Below are 25354 nucleotides of genomic sequence, written 5' to 3' on the forward strand. Positions count from 1 at the left end.
TCCCAGAGCCAGCCCATGTGAAAAAAAAAAAGTTCCCCAGAGGTCTGAGGGATGACGGATTAAAAAAGAAAAAAGGAGGGGTAGAACACTACTGTTCACAGGGCCCACTATCTCCTTTGGGAGAGGATTGTTAATTCCCTACCCTTTTCTATGTGTCCGACCACCTGGCCTGTAGGCGGAGTGCATCTCCCCGCCCCGTGGGTGGAGTTCATCCCCCTGCCCCATTGACTAGGACTCTGGTCTCTGATTTGGTTTAGCTAATAGAATATGAGTAGATGTGGATACCCCTCTAAGAACAGAAGTTTTCAGAGGCATTGCAAGCTTCTAGCAGCCCTCGCACCCAGAGGACCTCTGTCATGGGAAGATTGTACATCATGAAGGAGCTGTTTCCACCCTGTTAATTGTCTGTAGCTACCGACTCTCAGGTACCAATGTGAAATCTGAGGGAGAAATAAATATTTGTTATTGCAAGCCACCAAGCATTTGAAGTTATTTGACAGGCAGCTTAAATCCTCTAATTAGTGGATATTAGTGCACTGATATCAGAATTTTAACATTTACCCTCTAATTGAATGAGAATAAATGTGATATTTGAATTTAAAAAGTTTTAGAGGGCAGGGTGATGGTGGCTCAGTGGCAGAGTTCTCGCCTGCCATGCCCGAGACCCAGGTTAGATTCCTGGTGCCTGCCCGTGCAAAAAAAAAAAAAAAAGGTTTTAGAATTTCTGAAATGTTTTAGAGTTATAGATGTTTATTTATGAAGGGCTCTTTTTTTTAACATGTAAGGAAAATGAATACAAAGTGCTAACGAATCACACAAATATGTTTATTATTTGAATGTCTATACACCATACCATTTTAATTATAAATGAAAATATTTTTTGAAAATGTTACACATTTCATATTAATGTTTACAACTGGTTTAAGGCACATAGTGCAGAATACTTCTTTTCTGATACAGAGATCCCCAAATGCTTATCTAACCACATTGGCACAAAACTGCTTTAGTACCTGATATGGTACAATACATCCCTAATAAATGCTTTGAGAAAAAAAAAAAAACTTTGTGGGTAAAATTAGTACATTACTATATACTGCCAAAAATTAAGGTATTCTTTTTGGTTTATAGAGATGGTCCATAGAAAAATATTATTTGTCTAACAGTCCTTAAAAATCATATTATTATATAAGCACAATTAAATTATCCACATGGAAAAAAATCACTTATTACCTGAGAATTTGTCCATCAGTAGTTAAGTTTATACTGTCCCTTATGTTCTGGTTTGAGAAACTTCAGACACAAGATAACTTGAACATCCTTAATAAAAGTTTTCCATATCTAAACATAACTTTATGTTTACCAATATAGGCTCTTCAAAATTTCAAAGAGTTTTCACTTCTCTATTTTACTGATAAAATAACGTTACATAAATTTGAACAAATAGATTTTTAAAGAATAGTTATATACACATTATACACAAAACAAGAGTTATAAAGGCATAATAGAATATAAACAGTATAGAAACATGTTGCTCTTAAAATAAGTACAATCAAATTAGAGGTAGGTTTTTAAAAATCAAATTCCAATGTATCATATCTTCTGTATCACACCCACAAAATTTCATATTTAGTATTTTAACCCAAGCATGGATATTTAAAGCAAAATTTGTACCATATCTTTTAGGACTGTCATTTGAATTGGAACACCATAGTCCTTTTTTTTAAAGGGAAAAAAAACACAAGGTATCTAAACTGTATCAGTAGAAAGTATAATGGCTATGTGCTTTTTGATGTGGCTATTTATTTGCTATTCATCTGTCAGATACAATAATGTTTACAGTAGTTTTGAATAAGTTTATTTTCCTTATTTGTGCTACCTCCATTTTAACAGGAAGTAGAAAGAACTTTTTGTTTTGCATTAGGACACTTAGCAGAAATTTCCATTTGTGGTTATAGGTATAATGTAATGGCGGTCCAGTCCAAACTGCTAACAGCAATATTATCTGGGTATAACTCATTCAAACATCCCTGTAGACTTTACCATAAATTATTATGTTCTTTCTAGGAGACCTTTATGGGAGTCATATATACGTTAAACTTATTGTGAAGACCTTGAACAAACTTAACAGTGATTTGAGTCCCTGATAAGCACCCTGAAAAAAAAGCAGAGACATTTTGGACATGGAACTCTTAGGAAGAGAGGAGTGAAGGAAGAAAGAGCACCAGTTTTCTGTATGTTCCAGTGCATATCTCCTTGTTGGGGCATACTTCCCACATATGAACGCTCATATTACTTGAATCGGAAGACCAGTAGTCATATGCGGAACACATTTGCCACAGAACCCTCCACATCTGCCATAGACTTTGGTTCCATCCTGAAAATATGAAGAGGTAGAAATATAGGAGAATCCAACACAAGCTGGCATCTGCATGCACAAGATAGAAAAAGCAAATGCTTTGAATCATGTGGCTGAAATCATTAGCCTAGGTTTCCTCTAACAATTGTACTTGAGGTAAAAAAAAAAAAACATCATTTCAGGATTATTTCAAAATAGTGGTCATTCCCAAGTTAAAAGAGACTTAACCTGAGATTCTTATTAGTTACTTGATGATTGTACACCACACGAAAACTTAAGCAGTTCATCTCAATCCACATATTTTTCATCAGTGTATCTATTTGCTTCAGTGAGCTTATTAAGAACTCTCCCAATTTTTGTCCAATATTCACATTATTTTATATAAGGTTCTCTTAGAAGAAATAAAAGAAAGATGTTACATAAACTTGACCTTCACTATATACAACTTATCTTCTACCCCATTTACTCCAAATATCTGATAGAAACGTTAACAATACACTCTGAGGAAAAGTATAGAAGAAGGTGGTAAATGGGAGGAAAAAAACGTTAAATAGGCTGAAAGTAACTGCAATTGGGAAAAGACCCAAAGGATTGTTCACTAAGCAGAAAAGTTCACTGAGTAACAGTGGGCAGAGGTGAGGTGAACAGGAAAGGACATGGTGGATGTCCTCTATGGATTTCCTTCCATCTTTAGGTCCAAAACTCAAAAGACTGTGAAGACATTTTTATAGGATGAGACAAAAATAGGTTGAACTCCCATTGTCTCTGGAGAACGTAATATATATTTGTTTAATCCATGGAAGAAGGGTAGAGAAGGATACTGGGTTCCCAGAACATTTTGAGATTGAAGAATTTGTGAGACCAGGGCTTTTCAAGTCGCCTTTGCTTTCAGAAGCCTTTTTAACTCTAGAGAAAAATCTTAGTAAAGAGAGAAAAAGTGAAAGGGCAGTAAAAGTACAATTTTATATAATTCCTTATTCCCAGAACTGATTAAGAGAAAACTTAATCTTGTTTAAATTTACTGGTTAATGAAAATATCTTTGTATTTCTACAAGTATATTTTGGTTTCATGGGTCTCAGTTTCATACCTGGCAGCAGATTTCAAGAAATATTTTCACGTACTTTATTTCTGACTGAGGTAGAAATCTTAATTAAATAAATAAATAAACAATATTTAGAATTGAAGCTAAATAGAAAGAAAACAAATTATTTTGCTTAATATTCATATTTACTGGTGACCTCACTCAGAGTCAGTCTTTACATTTAAGCACAGAAATCTAAAAGCTGTATAAATAAGGTTAATATATCAGATTCTTCTACATTTATACCTGCCCAGAAGATATTTTAACAAATTATTTCCATTCTTCTTCCAAAAAGGACTAAACTTACAAATGCTAAATAAATTTTTAAAAATAAGTAACTGTTCTTTTTGAAAGCCTATTAACTTACCTGTATAACAAAATTTAGTATTCTTTAATTACGTTAAACTTAATTTACAAATAAAGATCATATAACAGTAGTATAACAGAAGTTCCTTTTATCAAAAGAAAGAGAAGGGCCTGGAAAGCTGATGGTGTTGATTTATATGCAATAGAGGTGAAAGCCTGGATCAAGATTTACTATGGAAGAACTAAGGTCTCTAAGACACAATAAATGTAAATGACAGCAGTCATTTCATAAAGTGCATATTTTAGTGCATGGCAACAAATTAAAAATGAATTCTACTGTGGACAATGCATGTGCTATAGCTAAGAGCCAAATAATAATGTTATCTGGACAAAGACAAACAGAAGAAAACATGAGAACAACCATAAATAATAATAGTCCTAATGCTTGAAGAAACTTTGAAGGATATCTGTTAAATGAAAAATAGATCCAATATCATCACCATTGCTAAACTGAAGAGTGAGGTTAATAAACCAAAAATTTACTCCTCATTTTGAATAAGGAGTGTTTATAGGTTTACCTAGAAACCTTGAATAATTAAATTGTAGCTAAAAACACTACCTCTTTTTGAAGTACCTATATTTGCAGGCATTAGCTCCTAACTTGAGCTGGATAGTTGGTATAATCCCTGGAATTTGGTACTTCATTTTCACATATCTGTAGCCTCCATATGAATTTGCATGTATATAAAATGTGCCTATGCACATTAATCAAAAGGGAATAATTTTCACAATTTCATAATAAATTAATTCTCTGCCTCAACTCTTAAGCCATGAATTTCATATAACATCACACTTTAACGTAGAGGATAGTTAATGTAAGTTCACAGCACAGAAGTATTTCAAACAGACTTTTTTGGTTCAGCAGAACTTACTTGTGATCTGTGTATAATTACAGAGGCATAACTCCCCTGAGCAAGCCATTTCGCTGTGCTGGATATCTTCATCCCAGTTCCTGCCAAATTGATGCTGAACTGTCCCTGGATAGTAAACAAAACAGAAAAAAAAAAGAGAGAGAGAGAGAGAGAGAGAGAGAAAGATGGAATTCATAAAATATTTAACAAAGTTCTTGGCTGAAAACATCAAAATATGAATTATATAAAGAAGGACTCAGTTACTTTTCATGGGTCTTCCTTTATAAATCAAGCAATATTGCTCTAACCTTACCTTAAAGAAAATGAACTGGCTAAAATTAAAAAAAATTGAGTACAAAGAAGTCCTCTCAACTACAAGAGTCAATTAAGGAATTAATACCGCAAAATGTTATTTGTGCCAAAGTGACTCTGCCTGACCCTGGGGCTCTAAGACTCACTAGAGGAACAGGGAAGCAATAGGGAAGTCATAAAGAAGGGGTTTTCACAGGGGCTGACACCTGCCAGACTTTAACATCTCTCCAGTTTTGGTGTTTGACTCCTCATGGGAAGTATCCTCAATAAATTACTCATTGTTCACATTTTCAAAAAACTTCTGCTCTCTAGCTGCCTTTTTTGCCCAACTACTATCTCCTCTTTAAGAACCTAGGGTGAATATGGATTTGCGATGCCACACAACTTAGACTATGGTGTGTGGGACTCTTCCTGGTTTTGTGTCAAGTACGAGGACCCTTTTATGCCAAAATATTTCAGACTATCTGTGTAAATAATTAAGCTTTAAATGTATATTGATTGAGAAAATGGGTAAAATCTATATCACATTGAAATCATCTTACAGAAAAGAATTGCACACTGAAAACAGAAGTGAGCCTACTGGCAATACTCAAAGTACAGATTGCAAGGAATAGTTAGGCCTTCTATGTTTTTTTTGTATACTGTATGGTGGGGTCACATTTCATTCTTTTTCCATGTGAGTATCCCATTACTGCCGCACCATTTGTTGAATTTTTGTTTGCTTGTTTGCACCCCCTTAGTTAGGCCTTCTTAGATCGCATCACAATATTCCAGCGCTCTAACATTCATAAACCTTGAGCAAGACTGTGATGAAACACTGGAGGTTGTATTACATGAATTTAAATATTATCTTTTCACAAAGCAAATACTAAATAGACTTCAAATATATATATTTAATATGAATTACTACTATTGCTAAAAACAATTAGCAAAGTTAAAAACAATTAACTTTGATTTCTTACAATCTTATATTACATTATTGTATTTCTGTTTTAGAAGCAAAATAAGTATTCAATCACATATATAATACAAGGAAAATATGTGGAGGATTTTCCAAAGCAGAAATATTTAGCTTTAGATAAATTCCAAAGAAAATTTCTTATATATCCAATATCACTTGGCTAGAATATGACCTGGCATGTTTACGTCATTGCTATATCCCAGAGCCTAGAACAGGGCCTAGTTACTCAAAAAGTGGTTTTAAATGGATGAAATCGGTACAACATTACAAATATTATACTGTAGTCTTTAAATGAAAATACATAAATGCACATAAAAAACCCTCAGACTCCATCATAATGAATGACATTAAGTCTGGACCACTAGTATTTTATTTTGGTGAATACTTGAATGAAAACTGACTCTTAAGGTATGTTATTATTTGATACTTAATCAATATGATGCAAGTATTTCACGGGAGACCTTTATCCTATATTCTTGCCCAAATAAGGTGCTCATCAAATGGAATTCCACAAAAATGGAAATACCATATATTCTGTCATATAGTTTCCTCTGACCAGACATTAATTGAATGCATTCAGGGCTTTTACAACCTTATACTGTTATTCTATTATTCCATTCATTTTCTACCTCCCTGTGCAATGCAGTTTGAATGCATTCAAATATATTCACATTGGAAGTGAAAGGAAAGAATCAGATTATATTCTGAGAGATATAGATGATTATTAACGCAATCACTTGGATGTGGAAATATCTATTGCTCCCTTTCTCTGAACTAATTTTCATGAATTTTCTTCTGTTCTTAGCACTTGTTTAAAAATCTGCAGATACAATCTCTAAAAAATAGTAAGACAATTCACTGGAAACCTAGGATGATGTCAGTAAAGGTAAAACTACATTTCACTCATTTGTTCAAAATTAATTGAGTGGCAGACATGGTGTCAAGTACTATGGGAATTCAGAGACAGATCTCACTTTAAATTTGTTAGGTGAAGCAACATGTATATAAAAACTCTAATGCAATGTAGTGAATGATAGATGCAATAAGAAAGAGATACTGGTAAATTCTAACAGTTCTTAAGAAGTAACAAATGAGTATAAAAATGCATTGATTAATTACTTTAAGCCCAATATTTAATTTAAAATGAAAATGTAAACCTCCTTAAGCCTAATCTTTCACTTGAAAAATTATCTCAATAGAGGAGCAGCAATTTTTTTTAATATGAAAGTTAAGTTTTTCTTCTCTTTTACTCTATTGGCATCTTTTAGAAGCCACTATAAGTAAAATTCCAATAGCCAAATAATAAATGGAAGATAAGGTGATTCAAAGACCTGGGAATTCAACAAATTGGAACGTCTGCCCTAGAGTAATTGGTTGCATCAAAGGAAAAGAGTAACAGACCTCTAATTTGACTATGGAGTGAAAAGAATAAAAGATCAAACAAGAGTCTAATGATATGCTTGACAGTAGGGCCAGACTTACATATAGATTAAAAAGGAAGTTGTTTATATGTAATTAAAAATGATGAAAATGTAATACCTGGTAATGAAACTCCAAAACACCAGAAGAGAGAAAAGACAATTACTTAACTGGTAAAGACAAAAGTGAAATGACAAAGGAACAATATCTTCATCATTTTGAGAAATAATAACTTTCAATATATAATTCTAAACCCTGCTAAATATCGGCAGCTCAAAACAAGCATTGACAATGGTATAAAAGCATTAGAATGACTAACCTGTAGAAGATATAAAACTAAAATATGGGGAAATAGTTATATAAGATGGGGGTGTAATAAGAATTAAAGCATTCTCAAGTTGCATTGTTTTAGAAAAGGATAAGATATGTACTAACTTTTGACTTAGCTAAGTTTGAAAAACCCTGTTTCTAGAGCCTCTTGTTTTAGTGGCTTTTGCATATTGAAGACAAGGCATCACCTTACGCTAAGCGCATGACAGTGATCAACATAAATCCAGGACCAATAAAGGGCTACAAAATTACTGAAAAAGGAGGTCGAAAAAATCTCCCTGAGACATGGTTGGACACACCTAGAAGAAGCCGATCCAGATCTTCCCTGGAGAAAACATACTTTCAAACTAGTTTCCAAAGAATTATTTTACAGAAAAATTTCCTTGGAATATGGGATTCTCATCAAAAGAAGTATTTTTAAAAAGTAAAATATGAAGAAGAAGAAAAGGAAACATCTCAGATGTCCACCAAGAGAAAAACAGATAGATTGTTTTAAAGTCACACAATTGCAATTGAACTGATAAAATACTGAGAAAAAAAATCCCAGAGGACAGTACCTATGCTACATGACTTTTGGAAATATGAGAAACAAGCAAAAATAAACATATATATGTAAAATGTACATATACTAAGTAATAAAAGTATAAGAAAACAAATAAAAAGTATATAAACAGAGCAAAATTCAGGATTGCAGCTTCCTCTAGTTGTGGGTGTGGATAGAAGATAGAAGAAATACCTAGGTAGATGTAAGTCAGTTCTGGGATTGAGCAGTTTGTTCATGCCCACTCATTACATTATTATGTCTCAGAGTTTTGAAATATGTTGTATATGTTTTATTATGTACATGATATAAAGATTTAATGCAATTTCAATAAAAAGTCAAGCATGAATTTTTGTAGATATAAATAAGATGATTGTAAAATTTATATAGAAAGGCAAAGGAACTGAAATAGTTAAACCAAATCTGAAAGATAAGAATAAAATTGTTGGACTCATAATACCCTATTTTAAAAGTTACACAGCTGTCAAGATCAAAGCAGTGCAGAAAGGTAAAGAGAGTGATGAGGTAAAGAGGTCAGTGGAACAGAATAGAGTCCAGAAAGAGATCCACACAACTATGGCCAACTGACTTTTAGCAAAGACCGAAAGGCGATTAAATGGAGAAACGACTGTTTTTTCAATGTATGTGTTGGAATAATTGGATACCCATATGCAAAAAAAATAAACCTCAACCTATCCTTCACATTTTATTCAAAATTTAACTCAAAATGAATCATGGGTCTAAATGTACAATTGTAAAACCAATTGTGTGCTAAAACAAACAATTTTAACAGCCATAAGATGAAGTACTACTCAGCAATGAAAGGAACACACTATCGATACATGCAGCAAACCTAGATGAATTCCAAAGGCATAATGTTAAATGAAAGAAGCCAAACTCAAAGGTGACACACTGTTTGGTTCCCTTTATATGACATTCCAGAAAAGCCAAAACTATAGCAACCAAGAAAGGATCAGTGTTTGCCAGAAGTTGAGTAGTAAGGAGGGGCTGCCTACAAAGAGGGAGTATAAGGAAATTTTAGGGGGTGATGGATAGCACTGCTGTGTATTCTGACTGTGGAGTAGGTAACAGGAAGCTATAATATGTTAAACTCATAGAACTGTACAATAAAAAAGCAATTTTACTGTATTATTAAAAAATAAAATAATATGAATGGTATAAAATCTATTTAAAGAAAAAACCTTCCAATTTGCTTGCAAAAAAATATGCACCTAAATACCTGCTATACAAAAGAGGCTCACTTAAAGTGATCCAGAAAGGCTAAAATTAAAGGATGAGAAAATATGTTCCAGGCAAATGGACTAAAACACAGAGAGCAGAATAGTGATACTGATGAGACAGTTTAAAGTAGAATTGCAATCTCAAGGCATGAACCATGACAATGAAGGACTAAAAACTATAATCCACAATACAGACATAGCAAATGAATATTTATACATCAAATAATACAGCAACAACCTTTATGAAGCAAAAATAAAGGAGATGCAAGGATATATGGATACAAAGACCCTAATAAGTACAAAATTTAACAGACCACTTTCAATTGTAAGACATATTAAGTAGGCCAAAATAAGTAAGGAGTGTGATCTATACAATATAATCAAAAGGATAGAAGTTACGGATATATATCAGAACCTGCACCTTGGTAATAAGAATACACATTAAAAACATTATTTAACAACTGGTGCTGAACACTCAGAGTGGATGCTGGTCATGAACCCTGGCAGTGTCCGGATGTTATTATTTCTCTTATTCTTACATAATGACGTATTAATAACAATCTAGTTAAGACATGCACATTATTTGTTTTTAATTTTTGTGGCTCTTTGAAAAGAACAAAACATTTTTCTTTACCTCACTTTTGACATACGTATTATAATGTCACATCGCATTCCTTAACTTCATCTTATATTGCAATGTGGCAAAGTTTATTTTCCCTAAATAGCAACATATGTGTCCATTCCCTTTTTAGCATTCATGTCCCAGATGCCTTGTCATATGCAAACACGGAGGATGTGGTTTTGATGAATGCCAAACAACAGCATAAGTTTTTTCTGCGACATCAAACATCTGGAGAATATTCATGCAAATGTTGTGTAACTTAACACAGAATTTGGTTTATATATTTGACAGACATCTCCACAGAATCTGGGCAGTTTGTATCTTTGGTAACAGTAGCCTCTGGCAGATGAATACAGACTGCATATAGATGGGCATAGTTCTTTTTGACATCAAGTACCTGTGCCAAATAATGTCTAATTTTGGAAATAGAGCTTTGCATTCCAGAAACACCTATAGAACCATGTGAGGTACACATCTCACCCAGATGGGCAGAGTGAAGCAATTGTCCTAAGGTAATGCATAAAATGGGAAAATATTTATTCAAGAAATTCTACTAGTTTTAGGGAAGAACAGTGAGTCTATAGCATTTGAGTCATGACCCTGCATCCTCCTCTTTCTCTTTTAGTGAAATAGTAGTTCTATTTTCACTGCATATGGACAAAAGCATAGGATTCTATCTCCCAGAACTATTCACTTAGGGATACAATTTCTCCCCAGGAAGAGTAGGCTCCAGTATGCCTCACCCACCATCTCTGCATTATAGAAGACCTACTATATGCAAGAATAACAGGGTGGTCTGAGGCTCCTTTTTATTCAGTCGTCCTTAATAGCAAAGAAGATGGACCCCAGCAGAACAGGCTAAGAATACGGAGCCAGCAGTGCTCCCCACTGCAGATCACTGGTAGGGAAGAGGTCCTATCCTGGGAGGACCTAGGCACGAAGACCAGGGATAAAAGTTACCACCCAGTACCCTCCTTTATAGATCAGGAGTTCCCTCTGAAAGAAGTAGGCCACCACTTCAATACCTAGATGCAGAGATTCTGCCCAGAAGGAGAGAAGGTTAGTAAAAACAGAAACCTCCATAACTTTTCCTAAGGGGACTAACTTTATCTGTCATGGAATACTCCAAACTTAAGGGAGCCATTTTAACAATAATATTCTGGTGATGTGCCACTAAAAGGAGGTTGGTAGCTCCATGATATCAACAAACTGGTAGGCCAGATTAAAATGTAACAGACAGAGAAAGAGGGAAAAAGACAATTAAGAAGGTCTCTACAGCAAAGCTACTAGAACTAATAAATGAGTATGGCAAAGTGGCAGGGTACAAAATCAGTTACATTTCTTTACACCAGCAATGAGCAATTTGAGGAGGAAATCAAGAAAAAAAATTCCACTTACAGTAGCAACTAAAAGAATCAAATATATGGGAATAAATTTAACCAAGGCTACAAAAGACCTACACACAGAAAACTACAAGAAATTGCTAAAAGAAATCAAAGAAGACTTGATAAATGGAAAGACATATCATGGTCAAGGACGGAAGACTAAATATAGTTAAGATGTCAATTCTACTCAAAATGATTTATAGATTCAGTGTAATACCAATTAAAATCCTAACAATTTACTTTTCAGAAGTAGAAAAACCAATAACCAAATTTATTTGGGAGGGGAGGGTGCCCCAAGTACCTAAAAATATCTTGAGAAAGAGGAATGAAGTGGGAGGTCTCACACTACCTCACTTTAAAGCATATTACAAAGCTACAGTGGCCAAAACAGTATGATACTGGCATAAAGATAGATATACTGATCAGTTGAACTGAATTGAGTGCTCAGATATAGACCCACTCATCTATGGACAACTGATCTTTGATAAGGAAGTCAAGCCAACTCAACTGAAACAGAACAGCTTCTTCAATAAATGGTGTTTGGAGAAAAGGATATCCATAGCCTAAATAATGAAAGAGGATCCATGTCTCACACCTTACACAAAAATTAACTCAAAGTAGATACAATACCTAAACATCGGAGCTGAGACCATAAAACTTTTAGAGGAAAGTGTCTTACAGATCTTGTGATAGAAGGTGGTTTCCTGGACCTTATACCCAAAGTGTGAACAATGAAAAAAGAAAGAAAGAAATGGGATCTCCTCAAAATTAAACACTTTTGGGCGTCACAGGACTTTTTCAGGAAAGTAAAAAGGCAGCCTACCCAATGGGAGATAATATTTGGAGACCACATATAAAATAAACAGATTCTATATCTCAACAACAAAAAGAGAAACAATCTAATTTTAAAATGGGTTAAAGACATGGACAGATATTTTTCAGAAGTGGAAATATAAATGGCTCAAAACCATATGAAAAGATGCTCAACATCACTGGCTATTAGGGAAATGCAAATCAAAACCACAATGAAATATCATCTCATACCTACTAGAATGGCCATTAAGCAGGAAACTACAAGTGCTGGAGAGGATGTGGAGAAAGAGGCACACTTATCTATTGTCGGTGGGAATGTAGAATGGTGTAACCACTCTGAAAGGCAATTTGGCAGTTCCTCAGGAAACTAAGTATAGAATCGCAATATATTGCAGTATTCTTTATTTTCTAATTGCACATATTTCAATATATAATTGCATATATTGCAATATATGACCCAGCAATCCCATTACTAGATACAAATTCAGAGAAACTGAAGCCCAGGACACAAACAGAACTTTACACACTGAAGTTTACAGCAGCATTATTCACCACTGCCTAGAAATGGAAACAGCCCAAATGTGTATCAATGTATGAGTGGCTAAACAAACTGTGATATATAGATACAATGGAATATTACAAGGCTGTAAGGCAGAACAAAGTCATAAAGCTTGTAACATTGTAGCTGAAACTTGAGAACATTATGCTGAGTGAAATTAGCTAGAAACAAAATGACAAGTATCGTATGGTCTCAGTAATATGAATTAACATTAATGAGTGAACTATGAGAGTTTAAGTTAAGAACACAGATTATCAGGAACTAGAAAGAAGGTAGAGATTAGGCAACTGATGCTGAAGGAGTACAGAATGTTCAACAGGACTGATTATAAAGATCCAGAAATGGATAGACCAATACTATCTGATGGTTGCACAAAATTATATGTATACTGAAGAAAGCTGAGTGTGAGTATGGTTGAGGGAGGATGGTTGGGGGTATGTATGACACCAGAAGAAAAGATAGATATAAGCAATAGGATGGTATAACTTAGCAATGCCTAGCGTGGACAATGATGGTGATCAAATACTCAAATATAAGAATGTTTTTGCATGAGGGGGAACAAACTAATGTCAACATTGCAAGCTGTTAAAAATGAATGATAAACAGGAAAAAAACAATCAATGTAAACTAGGGTCTATAGCTAACAGTAACATTGTAATATGCTTCCACTGAATGTAACAAAGGCAAAATGCCAAGGCTAAATGTAAATAAGTGGGGAGAAGGGTATGGGATTTTTTGTAGAATAAATAGAAATGTCCTCATATACCCTGTGATGGTAAAACCATGGCTATGTGATTATACTGGGCACCAGTGATTATTTTTTTTCCTTAGGCTGGATTGTATGACGTGTGAATAAAGCTGTTTGAAAATGAAGAGGGAAGATGCATGGGTGGTTCAGTAGTAGAATGTTTGCCTTCCATGTGGGAGACCAGGGTTCAATTCCTGGATCATGCACTCCCCCCCAAAAAAGCAAACAACAACAACAAAAATGAACAGAGAAACACAAGTGCTGGAGAAAATGTGGAGAGAGAGAGAGATGTGCTTATTCACTGTTAGCAGGGAAGGAGAGTGTGTTGGCTCCACAGGAGGCTAGGTATAGGGTTGCTGTATGATTCTGCAATCCCATAGCTCGGTGTATACTTGGAGGAACTGAGAGCAGGATGCAAATAGACATTTGCACTGTGGTGAATACTCTGGCAGCAGTATTCACAATTTGCAATGGATGGAGGTGGCCTAAGGGTACATCGACTGAGGAATGGAAGGGAGAACTGTGGTATATGCATGCAATGGACCTCAATGAGCAGCTGCAAGAAGGAATGTAGTTATGAAATATTTAATGAGGTGAACAAAACTTGAGGACAGAATGTTGAGTAAAATGAGGCAGAAATGAAAAGACAAATATTATAACACCACACTAATATGTACTAACTATAATGTGCAAACTCTGAGAATTGAATTTGAGAGCATAGGTTATCAGGTGAAAGCCTATCATTAAATTTCCTAGATTGTAAACTCTTATAGTAGTCACATCTATTCTGGAGTTGTAACAGTTATTTCTAAATTCTGAGATGCTGAACTCTTTGTGTATAACCATGTTCCCAGGAACTTTGGGTATTTGTGTGACACCTGAAACTCAGAGCTTGAGTTCTGCAGCTGCAAAAGTCAGCATCCCCCCAAACTGCAACAGTTAAAAACACTGAGAAAGTGATCTGAATTCAATTAAAGATATGAATGAAGCTGATCTGGGTAGGACTAAGGTGTAGTAGACTAAAGGGTAAATGATGAACTGACTGTATTTTAAAACTTCAACTTCTGAGAGACCAAAGGAAGAGATGTTCATTTGGTTCAAAATTTATATTTTCGGTAGCATACTCTCTTAACTAGTATGGTCAGCTTACCTGAACACCATAACTACATGGAACTTTGAATAGGGAGCGAGACCTTGTTGATTTGTACAGGTTGGTATGATGCCCCAATACATCTCAGAGTAATCTGGGCAGAAGATTAAAAAGTATTTAACCTTCTTGAGGGACTGGGGAAAAATATGGAAATATTAAACGTCTCCACCTGGGGAAGACCTGATATTCTCACAATCATTGGGGCTGCCATTTTGATGGGCCAGGCCCTCAATCTTGGGGTTTGCCCTTATGAAATTTATTCCTGCAAAGGAGAAGCTAAGCCTACTTGTAATTATGCCTAGGAGTCACCCCCAGAGAACCTCTTTTGTTGCTCAGAGGTGGCTTCTCTCTCTAAGCTAACTTCACAGGTGAACTCACTGCCTTCCTACCTACAAGGGACATGGCTCCCAGGAGTATAAATCTCCCTCACAGCATGACTCCTGGAAATGAGCCTGGCCCTGCCATCATGGGATTGAGAAAGACTTCTTAACCAAAAATGTGAAGAAGAATGAAAAAAAAAAGTTTCAATGGCTGAGAGATTTCAAATAGTCAAGAAGTCATTCTGGAGGTCATTCCTATGCAGTAATTATTCTTGTTCGGTTTTGGGAGTATTGGAATAGCTAGAGGGACATACCTAAAACTGTTGAAATGTAATCCAATAGCCTTAATTCTTGAAAGTGACTGAATAACTATAGAGCTTCAAGGTGTGACAGTGTGACTGTGAACCTTGTGACTGACACTCCCTTTATCCAGTGTATAGACAGATGAATAAGAGGAAAAAAAAAAAGACAGAAAATAAATAAATGATAAGGGAGATTGCAAGGATGGGATATTTTGGGTGTTCTTTTTTATTTTTATTCTTATATTTATTGTTGGAGTAATAAAAATGTTTAAAAATGAATTGTGATGTATGCACAGCTATATGATGATACTGTGAACCACTGATTTTACATTTTGGATGATTATATGGTATGTGACTATGTAGTATATCTCAATAAAACTGCATTAAAAATTCTCCAATTTGATGAAATAAATTAACCTATACTCTAAGAAGTACAACATGGTCTAACTAGGGTAAACACAAAGATATCCATATCTGGACATATGAGAGAAAAGATAGTCAAAGACAAAAAGAATATCTGAAAACAGACGATGTAAAATGAAATTCCACATCCATTGGAACCCCACTAAGAGTAACATCTGATTCTTCATCAGAAGCAATGAAAGTCAGAGACAATGGAAAAACATATTCAAAGTGTTGAAAGTTAAAAAAAAAAACCTATAAACCAACAGTTTTACATCCAGCAATACGATCTTTCAAAGATGAAAACAAAATAAGATATTACAGATAAACAAAATAGAGAGAATTTCTTGCTAGCAGACTTGCATTACAAGACATACTAAAGGAACATTTTCAGGCCAAAAGCAAGTGATACAAGACAGTGAGACAAATTCATACACACATGTAAAAAAAAAAGCACTGGTAAGGAAAATGTGTAAGTAATTGCACAGTCATTTAAAAATCAGTTGTGTAAAATAATATGTAAATAATTTTATCATTGGCCTATAACATATAGAAATGTAATACATTTGACAATAACAGCATGAAGGAGATGTGCGGGAGCAAAGTTGTATTGGAGTAAGGAAGGGATACCAGATGGGAACTCAAATGCACAGGAAGAAATGGAGAGGGTCACAAACCAAAAATAACTAAGTTCACAAAATAAACCTATAGATATATAATTACTCTAATTTCTTTTCTCAGCTTCATTAAAGGACATAAAATTATATCAACTAATATAGCAATGTATTGTTAAGTTTGTAAGATACATAGACAGAATATGAATAGCATATAACGTTGCCAGATCCTATTTGAGTTTCCATACCTTTATTAAGATTTCTACATTTATTCCTGTTAATTTTTTTCTCACTGATTTTAGCTCACAATACTAGTGTCTTTTGAGAGACTCTTTTAATTCTTCTTAAATATAACAAATGTCTTCTATACCTAACATAAGCATAACTTCTATGTCACATGGTGAAAATTGTGATCAGGAAATTCCAAGAAGAGGTCTGTGGCAAATTATTAGCAACTTCTCTTGAATTGATATAAGATTATTATTTAGTATCTCTTGGGCATGATTTTTCAATTGAACCATGACTCTACCTAAGTTATTTTCATCTACCTTGCTTAAAAATATTCTTCAGGGGCACTTTGTAAAATTCCTTGTTAAAAACGAGGCAATACATTTTCTTCTAGGAAACATAATTGACTGGCAACCATGGAGACTAAACAAGAGGATATAACAGAAAATTCTGGAAATAAGGGGTAAAAACAAAGTGAAGAAATAGCCACATAGTATTTCCCAGTCAATGTTAGCAGCAATGTATGAAAGTTACATATGTGTGATCCATTCCTTACTCATGTAATGCATAGTGATTCACTTTCCTGGACTAAGTGGAAAGATTAAAAATGATAAAGCAAATGAGAGGAGAAATAGAGTTGGAAAAAATAAATTATAATCATTATCCCTTCTCAAACAAATGCATGCTTGACCAAAATGCTTTTTCCCAAAGTTTATCCATAACCTTTGAAACAAATATATATATTGGAAGTTTTTCATTTTCAATTTACTTGTGTTTCTTGTAATATTCTGGCTAAGAAAGTGAATGAAGAGAAAGAGCATGAATTATTTTTTGTAGTGAAGAAAAAAATCAAATAAATATCAAATACCTGTGGGCATTTAGCAGCACTATAGCAATCTCCAGCTGTGGCAAATGGAACTGCTTTTCCAAATATTGTCTGGGAAAAAAGATGATCTGTAGCTAGAAAATAAAACCCTTTAGTATTAGGATGATATTGCAATCTTCATTATAAAAAACAGAGTCTTGATATTCTTTTCTTAAATATATTTTTATTCTTAATTGAAAATTTTAAGTAGAAATTATGTCACAATATAGTATTTAGCACAGATTGGCTCTCAATAACTAAATTTTCTTTGGTAAAATAAATTCATCTTATAAATTGCCCAAAAAGTGCAGATACATCTTAGTTAATCCAGAAAATCTAAAAACTAAAATAGTTATTTTATTTTATATCAACATGAATAACTAAAATAGATAATGTTGGTTCATGAGCAAAATCACTGAAAAAAGATTACTTACAGGTAAGTAAATTATATGAGTACTTATTGGCAATGCGTATCAATTCATTTAGCTTATTAAACATCCAGCTAAAAATGTATTATTTTATTTTATTTCTTGCATTATTATTACATTATATTACTATGTTATTCTTTTTTATCTCATTTTTACTAACATTTTTAGCAAAACTTCCTGATTCACAATACAGTTAGGTGTTTCTATGTAAGGCATCAAAAATAGGATCATTAAATCAAAAACAGTTTGTAAAGAACCCTGAAAGTCACCTGACCCAATCACTTAGTCATGCTTGAATCACTAAATAATATCCCAACCAAGCAGTCAGGGGCTGTCGTCTAACTGATTGTTTTTCAAATTACTTTACTTTCTAAGAATATTACAGGATCATTTCATGCTCCCTAACGAAGCTCGTCCCCTGAAGGCAATACCCAAAGTTAGCATTTCTGGAAATATCTATCATACCTGCAGGGGAAGTTTCCAAAAGCAGGGGGCCTTCACTGGTTTGCTAGAGCCAGCTTTGAGAAGTCCATGAGAGCCTACTGTATGCTTCTCACTACAATTTCACATACAATGAGATCATGGCTTGAAAATGACCATGGTGGGAATATGTATGTCATAGAAATTGGCAAACACCCCACTCTGACTTTAAAAGATTTTTTCTGGAGAGTTGGTTGTTTGCCCTCCAAGACTTTTGGATGGCATTTAAGAGTCAGGCTAGGGCCGAATGGAGACACAACTTTCAAATCGTCTTGTGCCATTATGTTGTTCAAAAGCATGACAGGCAGCCAATACCCTCAGTTACAAGAACCAACTACACAATGGTAATTCCCAATATATATATAATCCTGAAGTCTCAGATAAATTACCAAGCATATATCAAACTCCCATTGGACATCATTTCCTGGATGACCCATAAATATTTCTAATTTAATAATTCCAAAACTAAATGCATTACATTTCTTCTAAATTTCTTCCCCTTTCTGTATTTTTCATCTCACCAAACAGAAAAATTCCACTATTTGTCTGGTTACTTTGGAAATCTTTCTAAATATTCTATATCACTAATCCCCACATTCTATCAGCAAATCCTATTGAATCTACATCTCAATATTTCTCCGATCCATCATCTCTCTATCCTGACCCATGTCTCTAATTCAAGCTGCCATCACTTTCCTCCTGAATTATTATATTAGCTTACTAATTGTATTGCTTGGATGTAATTTGTTCTTCCTCCAACCAAACCACTTTCTCTCTCCTGCTTAAACTTTTTATTCCAATGGTTCCTGTAACTTATTTCATAGATAAAATTAATTTTCTTAGTTTCATATAAATTGCCCTCATGATCTGATTCCTGGGACCTTCTCTCACAGGCTACCATCCCCAAGCTCCATTCATTTTATTGCTTAGACCAAAGTGAACTGATTTTTAATCTCTGATGATATCTGGACCTTCTCCTTTCCATGTTTTTGTTTATGCTACTCCCTCTTTCTGAAATTCCTTTTCCACACCTCGTCTGGTTCACTCCAACTTGTCTTCAAGATTATTCTTCAGGAAGCTGTTTCTATAAGCTTCTTGAGGAATATAGAGCATTTTTATTCAACAAATATTTATTTAGAATTTATAATGAATTAGTCACTATTATAGGTACTGAAACATAACAGTGGATGAAGGAATCTGGGGCTAAAGGAACCTGGGTCCTACCAGAGAGAAACAAGTAATAAATTAAATATTATATTATGTTAGAGGTGATAATCACAATGGATAAAAATAAAGCAGGAAAGATATTACTTCCAGGACGATGGCTGAATAGAGTAGCTCAAGATTAACCCTGCTCCACAGAAAAGTTAAAGAAGGGACAGGAGGGCGAGTGAGGCAGCAATTTGAGAGTGCAGCTGGCTGGGAGAGCCTTCTGCACCACATGTGGCAGCCTTAGATGCAAAGGCTAAGGAACTGGGAGGCAGAAAGCTGGAGCCTGGAACGGAGGCATGGAGCCTGCAGGAGTGCACAGATGGGAGCTGGGGACTAGGAAATAAGCCAAGCTGTGTTCCTTGGGTGCGCGACCCTCACCAGCGCAGCCCTGAGACTGGCGACACACCCCACACCCCACGCATGGGGGAACCCCATCACCCATTCCCATTCCCCATGCTCCAGGCACCCCCACCCCAAGTGCAAGCCAACTCACCTCTCCTGCACCCATCCCCCACCTTGTCCCCTGCAGGCTGTTGCCTGCACATAAGGCTGCAGGCACTAGCCTCCATAACCAAGCTACCCCTGCAAACCTGCCCATAGTGTTGCACAGCTTCACCCTGCCCCTGCCCGAGCTCTGTGCAACACTTTATGGCACTCCTAGATCCATCCATGCATGCGCACGGGCCCCCAATCATGCCATTTAGCTCTGGAAACCTCAGTTTATAGCAGTCCTACAACTGTGCATGCGCATGGTCCTCAGCCACACTCCCCAGCTCTGAGAAAGTGCTGACCTGTGCAGTTGGGTCACATTAGCTCCCAATCTACAAAGGCACAATGCTGACCTGCTGCCATAGCTCTAGGCATGTGCACAAAAGGCCTAATGCCTTAGACCAGTGCACACCAGGGTTACATCCCCTAAACTGGTGCACCCTCATAGCTACATCCTGCCTTGCCACTGGCCACTCACATTCACAAGCACCAGCGTAACATCCCCAACCTGTGGCATAACCTGCCCTGAAAGAAATCACTGCACTGAGTGCCCTACACCGTACCCTGCTCCCTGCTCTACAACCATTCTGCAAACACAAGGCCTTAGACTACTGAGAGAAATCAACTCCCAAAGTGAATCAATCAAGATATTTGCTTGCCATGAAGACAGCAGAAGATCACTAAGCATATCACAATGCAGACAGATATAGCCCTGCCTAATGACCAAATTAAAACACCAGAGGAGACACAGACATTGGAACAATTAATCAAAGATGTTCATACAGCTCTACTAAACAAAATATTGGGATAGCAAATGACATAAAGGAGATCAAGAAGATAGTAGAAAAGCACAAAGAGGAGTTTGAAAGCATAAATAGAAAAATAGCAGATATCACAGAGATTAAAGACTCTGTTGACCAAATAAAAAACATACTAGAAGCACACAACACCAGATTTGAAGAGACAGAAAAAAGAATAAGTGATATAGAGGTCAGCATAACTGATTTGAAGACTCAAAGCAGCAAACAGCAAAAAAAGATGAAAAAAATAGAATTGGATCTCAGGGAAATGACAGGCAAAACAAAGTGCACAAATATAAGAATCATTGGTATCCCAGAAGGAGAAGAGTGGAGTAAAGGGCTAGAAATGGTAGTTGTGGATATAATGGGGGAAAACTTCCCAGCCCTCATAAAGGGCATAAATACGCAAGTCAAAGAAGCCCAACGAACTCCAAACAGAATAAGTCCAAATAGGCCTTCCACAAGACACATACTAATCAGTGTGTCAAATGTTGAAGAGAAGCAGCAAATCCTGAAAGCAGCATGAGAAAAACAATCTACTACATACAAGGGAAACCAAATAAGACTGAGTTCAGACTACTCAACTAGCACCCTGGAGGTGAGAAAGCAGTGGTAGGATATATTCAAGATCCTGAAAGAGAAAGACTTCCAGCCAAGAATTCTGTACCCAGCCAAATTGTCCTTCAAAACTCAGGAATAGATTAAAGTTTTTACAGACAAAGAAGTCCTGAAAGAATTTGCCAACAGGAGACTGGCCCTATAATAAATACTAAAAGGAGTTCAACCAGCTGAAAAAAAAAAGACAAGAGAGGGAGGTCTGGAGGAGGGCATAGAAGTGAAGAGTACCACTACAGGTAACTTAAATAATACAAAATGAAGGAGGGAAAAGAATATATAGTTCTGACAAATAAAATAAAAAAGATAAGAAGGTGGATTCAAGAAATGCCTTTTCAGTAATAACTTTGAATTTAATGGAATAAACTTACTAATTAAAAGATACAGGTGACAGAATGGATTAAGAAACATATTCCAGCTATATGTAGCTTACAAGAGACTCATCTTACACAAGGATACAAATAGATTGAAAGTGAAAGGATGGAAAAGATTTTCCACACAACTTGTAACCTAAAGAAAGCAGGAGAAACTATACTAATATCAGACAAAATAGACTTTAAATGTAAAGATATCATAAAAGACAAAGAAGGACACTAGATACTAATTAAAGGGTCAATTCACCAAGAAGAAACAACAATCATAAATGTTTATGCTCCCAATCAAGGAGCTCCAAAGTAGCTGAGACAAACATTGGCAATGAGACAGACATTGGTAAAACTGAAGGGAGTGATAGATGTTTCAACCATAATAGTAGGAGACTTCAATACACCAGTCTCCTCTATAGATAGAACAATCAGACAGAAGATCCACAAGGAAATAGAGGACTTAAACAACTTGATAAATGAATTAGACCTAACAGACATATATAGGTCATTGCATCCCAAAGCTCAAGGTTATACATTCTTCACTCGTGCTCATGGAACATTTTCCAGGATAGATCATATGCTGGACACAAAACAGGTTTTTATAAATTTTAAAATATTGAAGTTATCCAAAGCACCTTCTCTGATCACAGCGGGATGAAGCTGGATCTCAATAACCCCCAAAGAACAAGAATATTCACAAATATATGGAGATTAAATAACACACTCTGAAGCAACCAGTGGGTCAAAGAAGAAATTGCTAGAGAAATCTGCAGCTATCTGGAGATGAATGAAAATGAGATTAAAATTTATCAGAATTTGTGGGATGCAGCAAGGGCTGTGCTAAGAGGGAAATTTATTGCCTTAAATGCCTATATTAAAAAACAAGAAAGAGCAAAAGTTGAGGACTTAACAGCAAACCTGGGGGAACTTGAGAAAGAACAGCAAACTAACTCCAAAGCAAATAGGAGAAGAGAAATAACAGAGATTAAACCAGACATAAATGAATGGGAGAACAAAAGAACAATAGAAAGAATCAATAAAACCAAAAGTTGGTTCTTTGAGAAAATCAATAAAATTGGTGGGCCACTAGCAAGACTGACAAAGAAAACAAGAGAGAGGATGCAAATAAAAAAAATCAGAAATGAAAAGGGGTACATTGTCACCGACCCTGAAGAAATAAAAGAAATCATAAGAGGATACTATGAACAACTATATGCCAACAAACTAGACAACTGAGATGAAATGTATAAATTCATGGAGACACACAAACAAGCTACACTGACTCAGGAAGAAATAGAAGATCTCAACAAACCAATCACAAGTAAAGAGATTTAATCAGTCATCAAAAATCTTCCTAAAAGAAAAGACCAGGGCCAGATGGCTTCATAGGGGAATTTTATCATACATTCCAGAAAGAACTAACACCAATCCTGGTCAAACTTTTTCAAAAATTTGAAGAAACAGGAATTCTAACTAACTCATTTTATGGAGCTAATATCATTTTAATACCCAAACCAGGTAAAGATGCTATGAGAAAGAAAAACTACAGGCTAATCTCCCTAATGAACATAGATGGAAAAATTCTGAATAAAATATTAGCATATCAAATCCAACAACACATTAAAAGAATTATACACCATGACCAAGTGGAGTTTACACCAGGAATGCAAGGATGATTCAACACAAGAAAATCAATTAATATAATACAGCACATTAACAAATCAAAAAGGGAAAAATCACATCTTGATTGATGCTGAAAAAGCATTCGACAAAATTCAGCATCCTTTTCTGATAAAAACACTCCAAAAAATAGGAATCAAGGTAACTACTTCAATATGATAAAGGGAATATATGAAAAACTAATAGCCAGCATCATACTCAATGGAGAGGCACTGAAAGCCTTCCCCCTAAGATCAGGTACAAGACAAGGATGCCCACTATCACAACTATTATTCAATATTGTGCTAGAAGTTCTAGCTAGAACAATCAGGCAGGACAAAGAAATAAAGGGCATCCAAATTGGAGAGGAAGAAATAAAACTCCCATTATTTGTAGATGATATGTTACTATACTTGGAAGATTCTGAGAAATCTACGGCAAAGTTACTTGAGCTAATAAACAAATTCAGTGAGGTGGTAGGATATAAAATTAATGTGCAAAAATCAGTAACATTTCTATACACAAGCAATGATCTAGCTGAGGAGTTAGTTAAGAAAAAAATTCCATTCAAAATAGCAACTAAAAGAATCAAATACTTAGGAAAGAACTTAACTAGCAAAATTGTATAACATTGCTAAAAGAAATCAGAGGTGATCTAAATAGGTGGAAAGACATTCTCTGCTCATGGACAGGAAGACTAAATATAGTTAAGATGTCAATTCTCCCCAAATTGACCTACAGTGTCAACACAGTACCAATCAAAATTCCAACAACCTACTTTGAAGATTTGAAAAAGCTAATTACCAAATTCATCTGGAAGGGAAAGAGGCCCCAAATAGCTAAAAGCATCCTAAAAAAAAGAAGAATGAAGTGGGAGGATTTACACTCCCTGACTTTAAAACCTATTATAAAGCCACCGTGGTCAAAACAGCATAGTATTAGCACAAAGATAGAAGTACTGACCAATGGAATCGAATTAAGAGTACAAAATAGACCAATAAATATATGGTCAACTGATTTTTGACAAGGCCCCCAAATCCTCTGAACTGGGACAAAATAGTCTTTTCAATAATTGGGCATGGAAGAATTGGATATCAATAGCCAAGAGAATGAAAGAGGACCCCTATTTTATACCCTACCCAAAAATTAACTCAAAGTGGATCAAACATCTAAATATAAGAATTGGCATCATAAAACTTCTAGAAGAAAATGTAGGGAGACATCTTCAAGATCTAGTAATAGGAGGTAGCTTCCTAAACTTTACACTCAAAGCACAAGCAACAAAACAAAAAATAGATAAATGGGAACTCCTCAAAATCAAATTTTTCTGCACCTCAAAAGACTTTCTCAAAAAGGTGAAGAGGCAGCCAACTCAATGGGAAAAAATATTTGGAAATCACATATCAGACAAAGGTTTGATTTCCTGTATATACAAAAAAAATTATACAACTCAACAACAAAAGAACAAACAATCCAATAATAAAATGGGCTATAGATATGAAGGATTTTTCTGAAGAGCAAATACATATGGCCCAAAAGCATGTGAAGAGATGCTCATTTTCATCGGCTATAAGGGAAATAAAGATCAAGATTACAAAGAGATAACACCTCACACCTATAAGAATGGCTGCTATTAAACAATCAGGAAACTATAAATGTTGGAGAGGATGTGGAGAAACTGGGACACATATGTACTGCTGATGGGAATGTACAATGGAGCAGTTACTATGGAAGACTGTTTGGTGGTTCCTTAGGAATCTAAATATCAAGTTGCCCTATGACCCAGCAATAGCACTACTTGCTATATACCCAGAAAAGCTGAAAGCAATGACACAAACA

At 35.2% G+C, this 25354-nt stretch overlaps 1 protein-coding gene across 1 annotated transcript in view; it reads right to left on the bottom strand.

The window, feature by feature from the left end:
• Nucleotides 1–818: 818 nt before the first annotated feature.
• Nucleotides 819–25354, bottom strand: part of ADAMTS20 (ADAM metallopeptidase with thrombospondin type 1 motif 20) — a 185210-nt gene continuing 160674 nt past the window's right edge. The window contains exons 37-39 of the mRNA XM_077170618.1: nucleotides 17471–17562; nucleotides 4677–4781; nucleotides 819–2374 (exon numbers count right to left, since the gene is read on the bottom strand). Of these exons, the coding sequence (XP_077026733.1) occupies nucleotides 2285–2374; nucleotides 4677–4781; nucleotides 17471–17562 (287 nt within the window). The 3' untranslated portion in view covers nucleotides 819–2284. The remainder of the gene's footprint in view (nucleotides 2375–4676; nucleotides 4782–17470; nucleotides 17563–25354) is intronic.

Source organism: Tamandua tetradactyla, chromosome 7 (genome assembly GCF_023851605.1).
Source record: "Tamandua tetradactyla isolate mTamTet1 chromosome 7, mTamTet1.pri, whole genome shotgun sequence".
Taxonomy (NCBI): domain Eukaryota; kingdom Metazoa; phylum Chordata; class Mammalia; order Pilosa; family Myrmecophagidae; genus Tamandua; species Tamandua tetradactyla.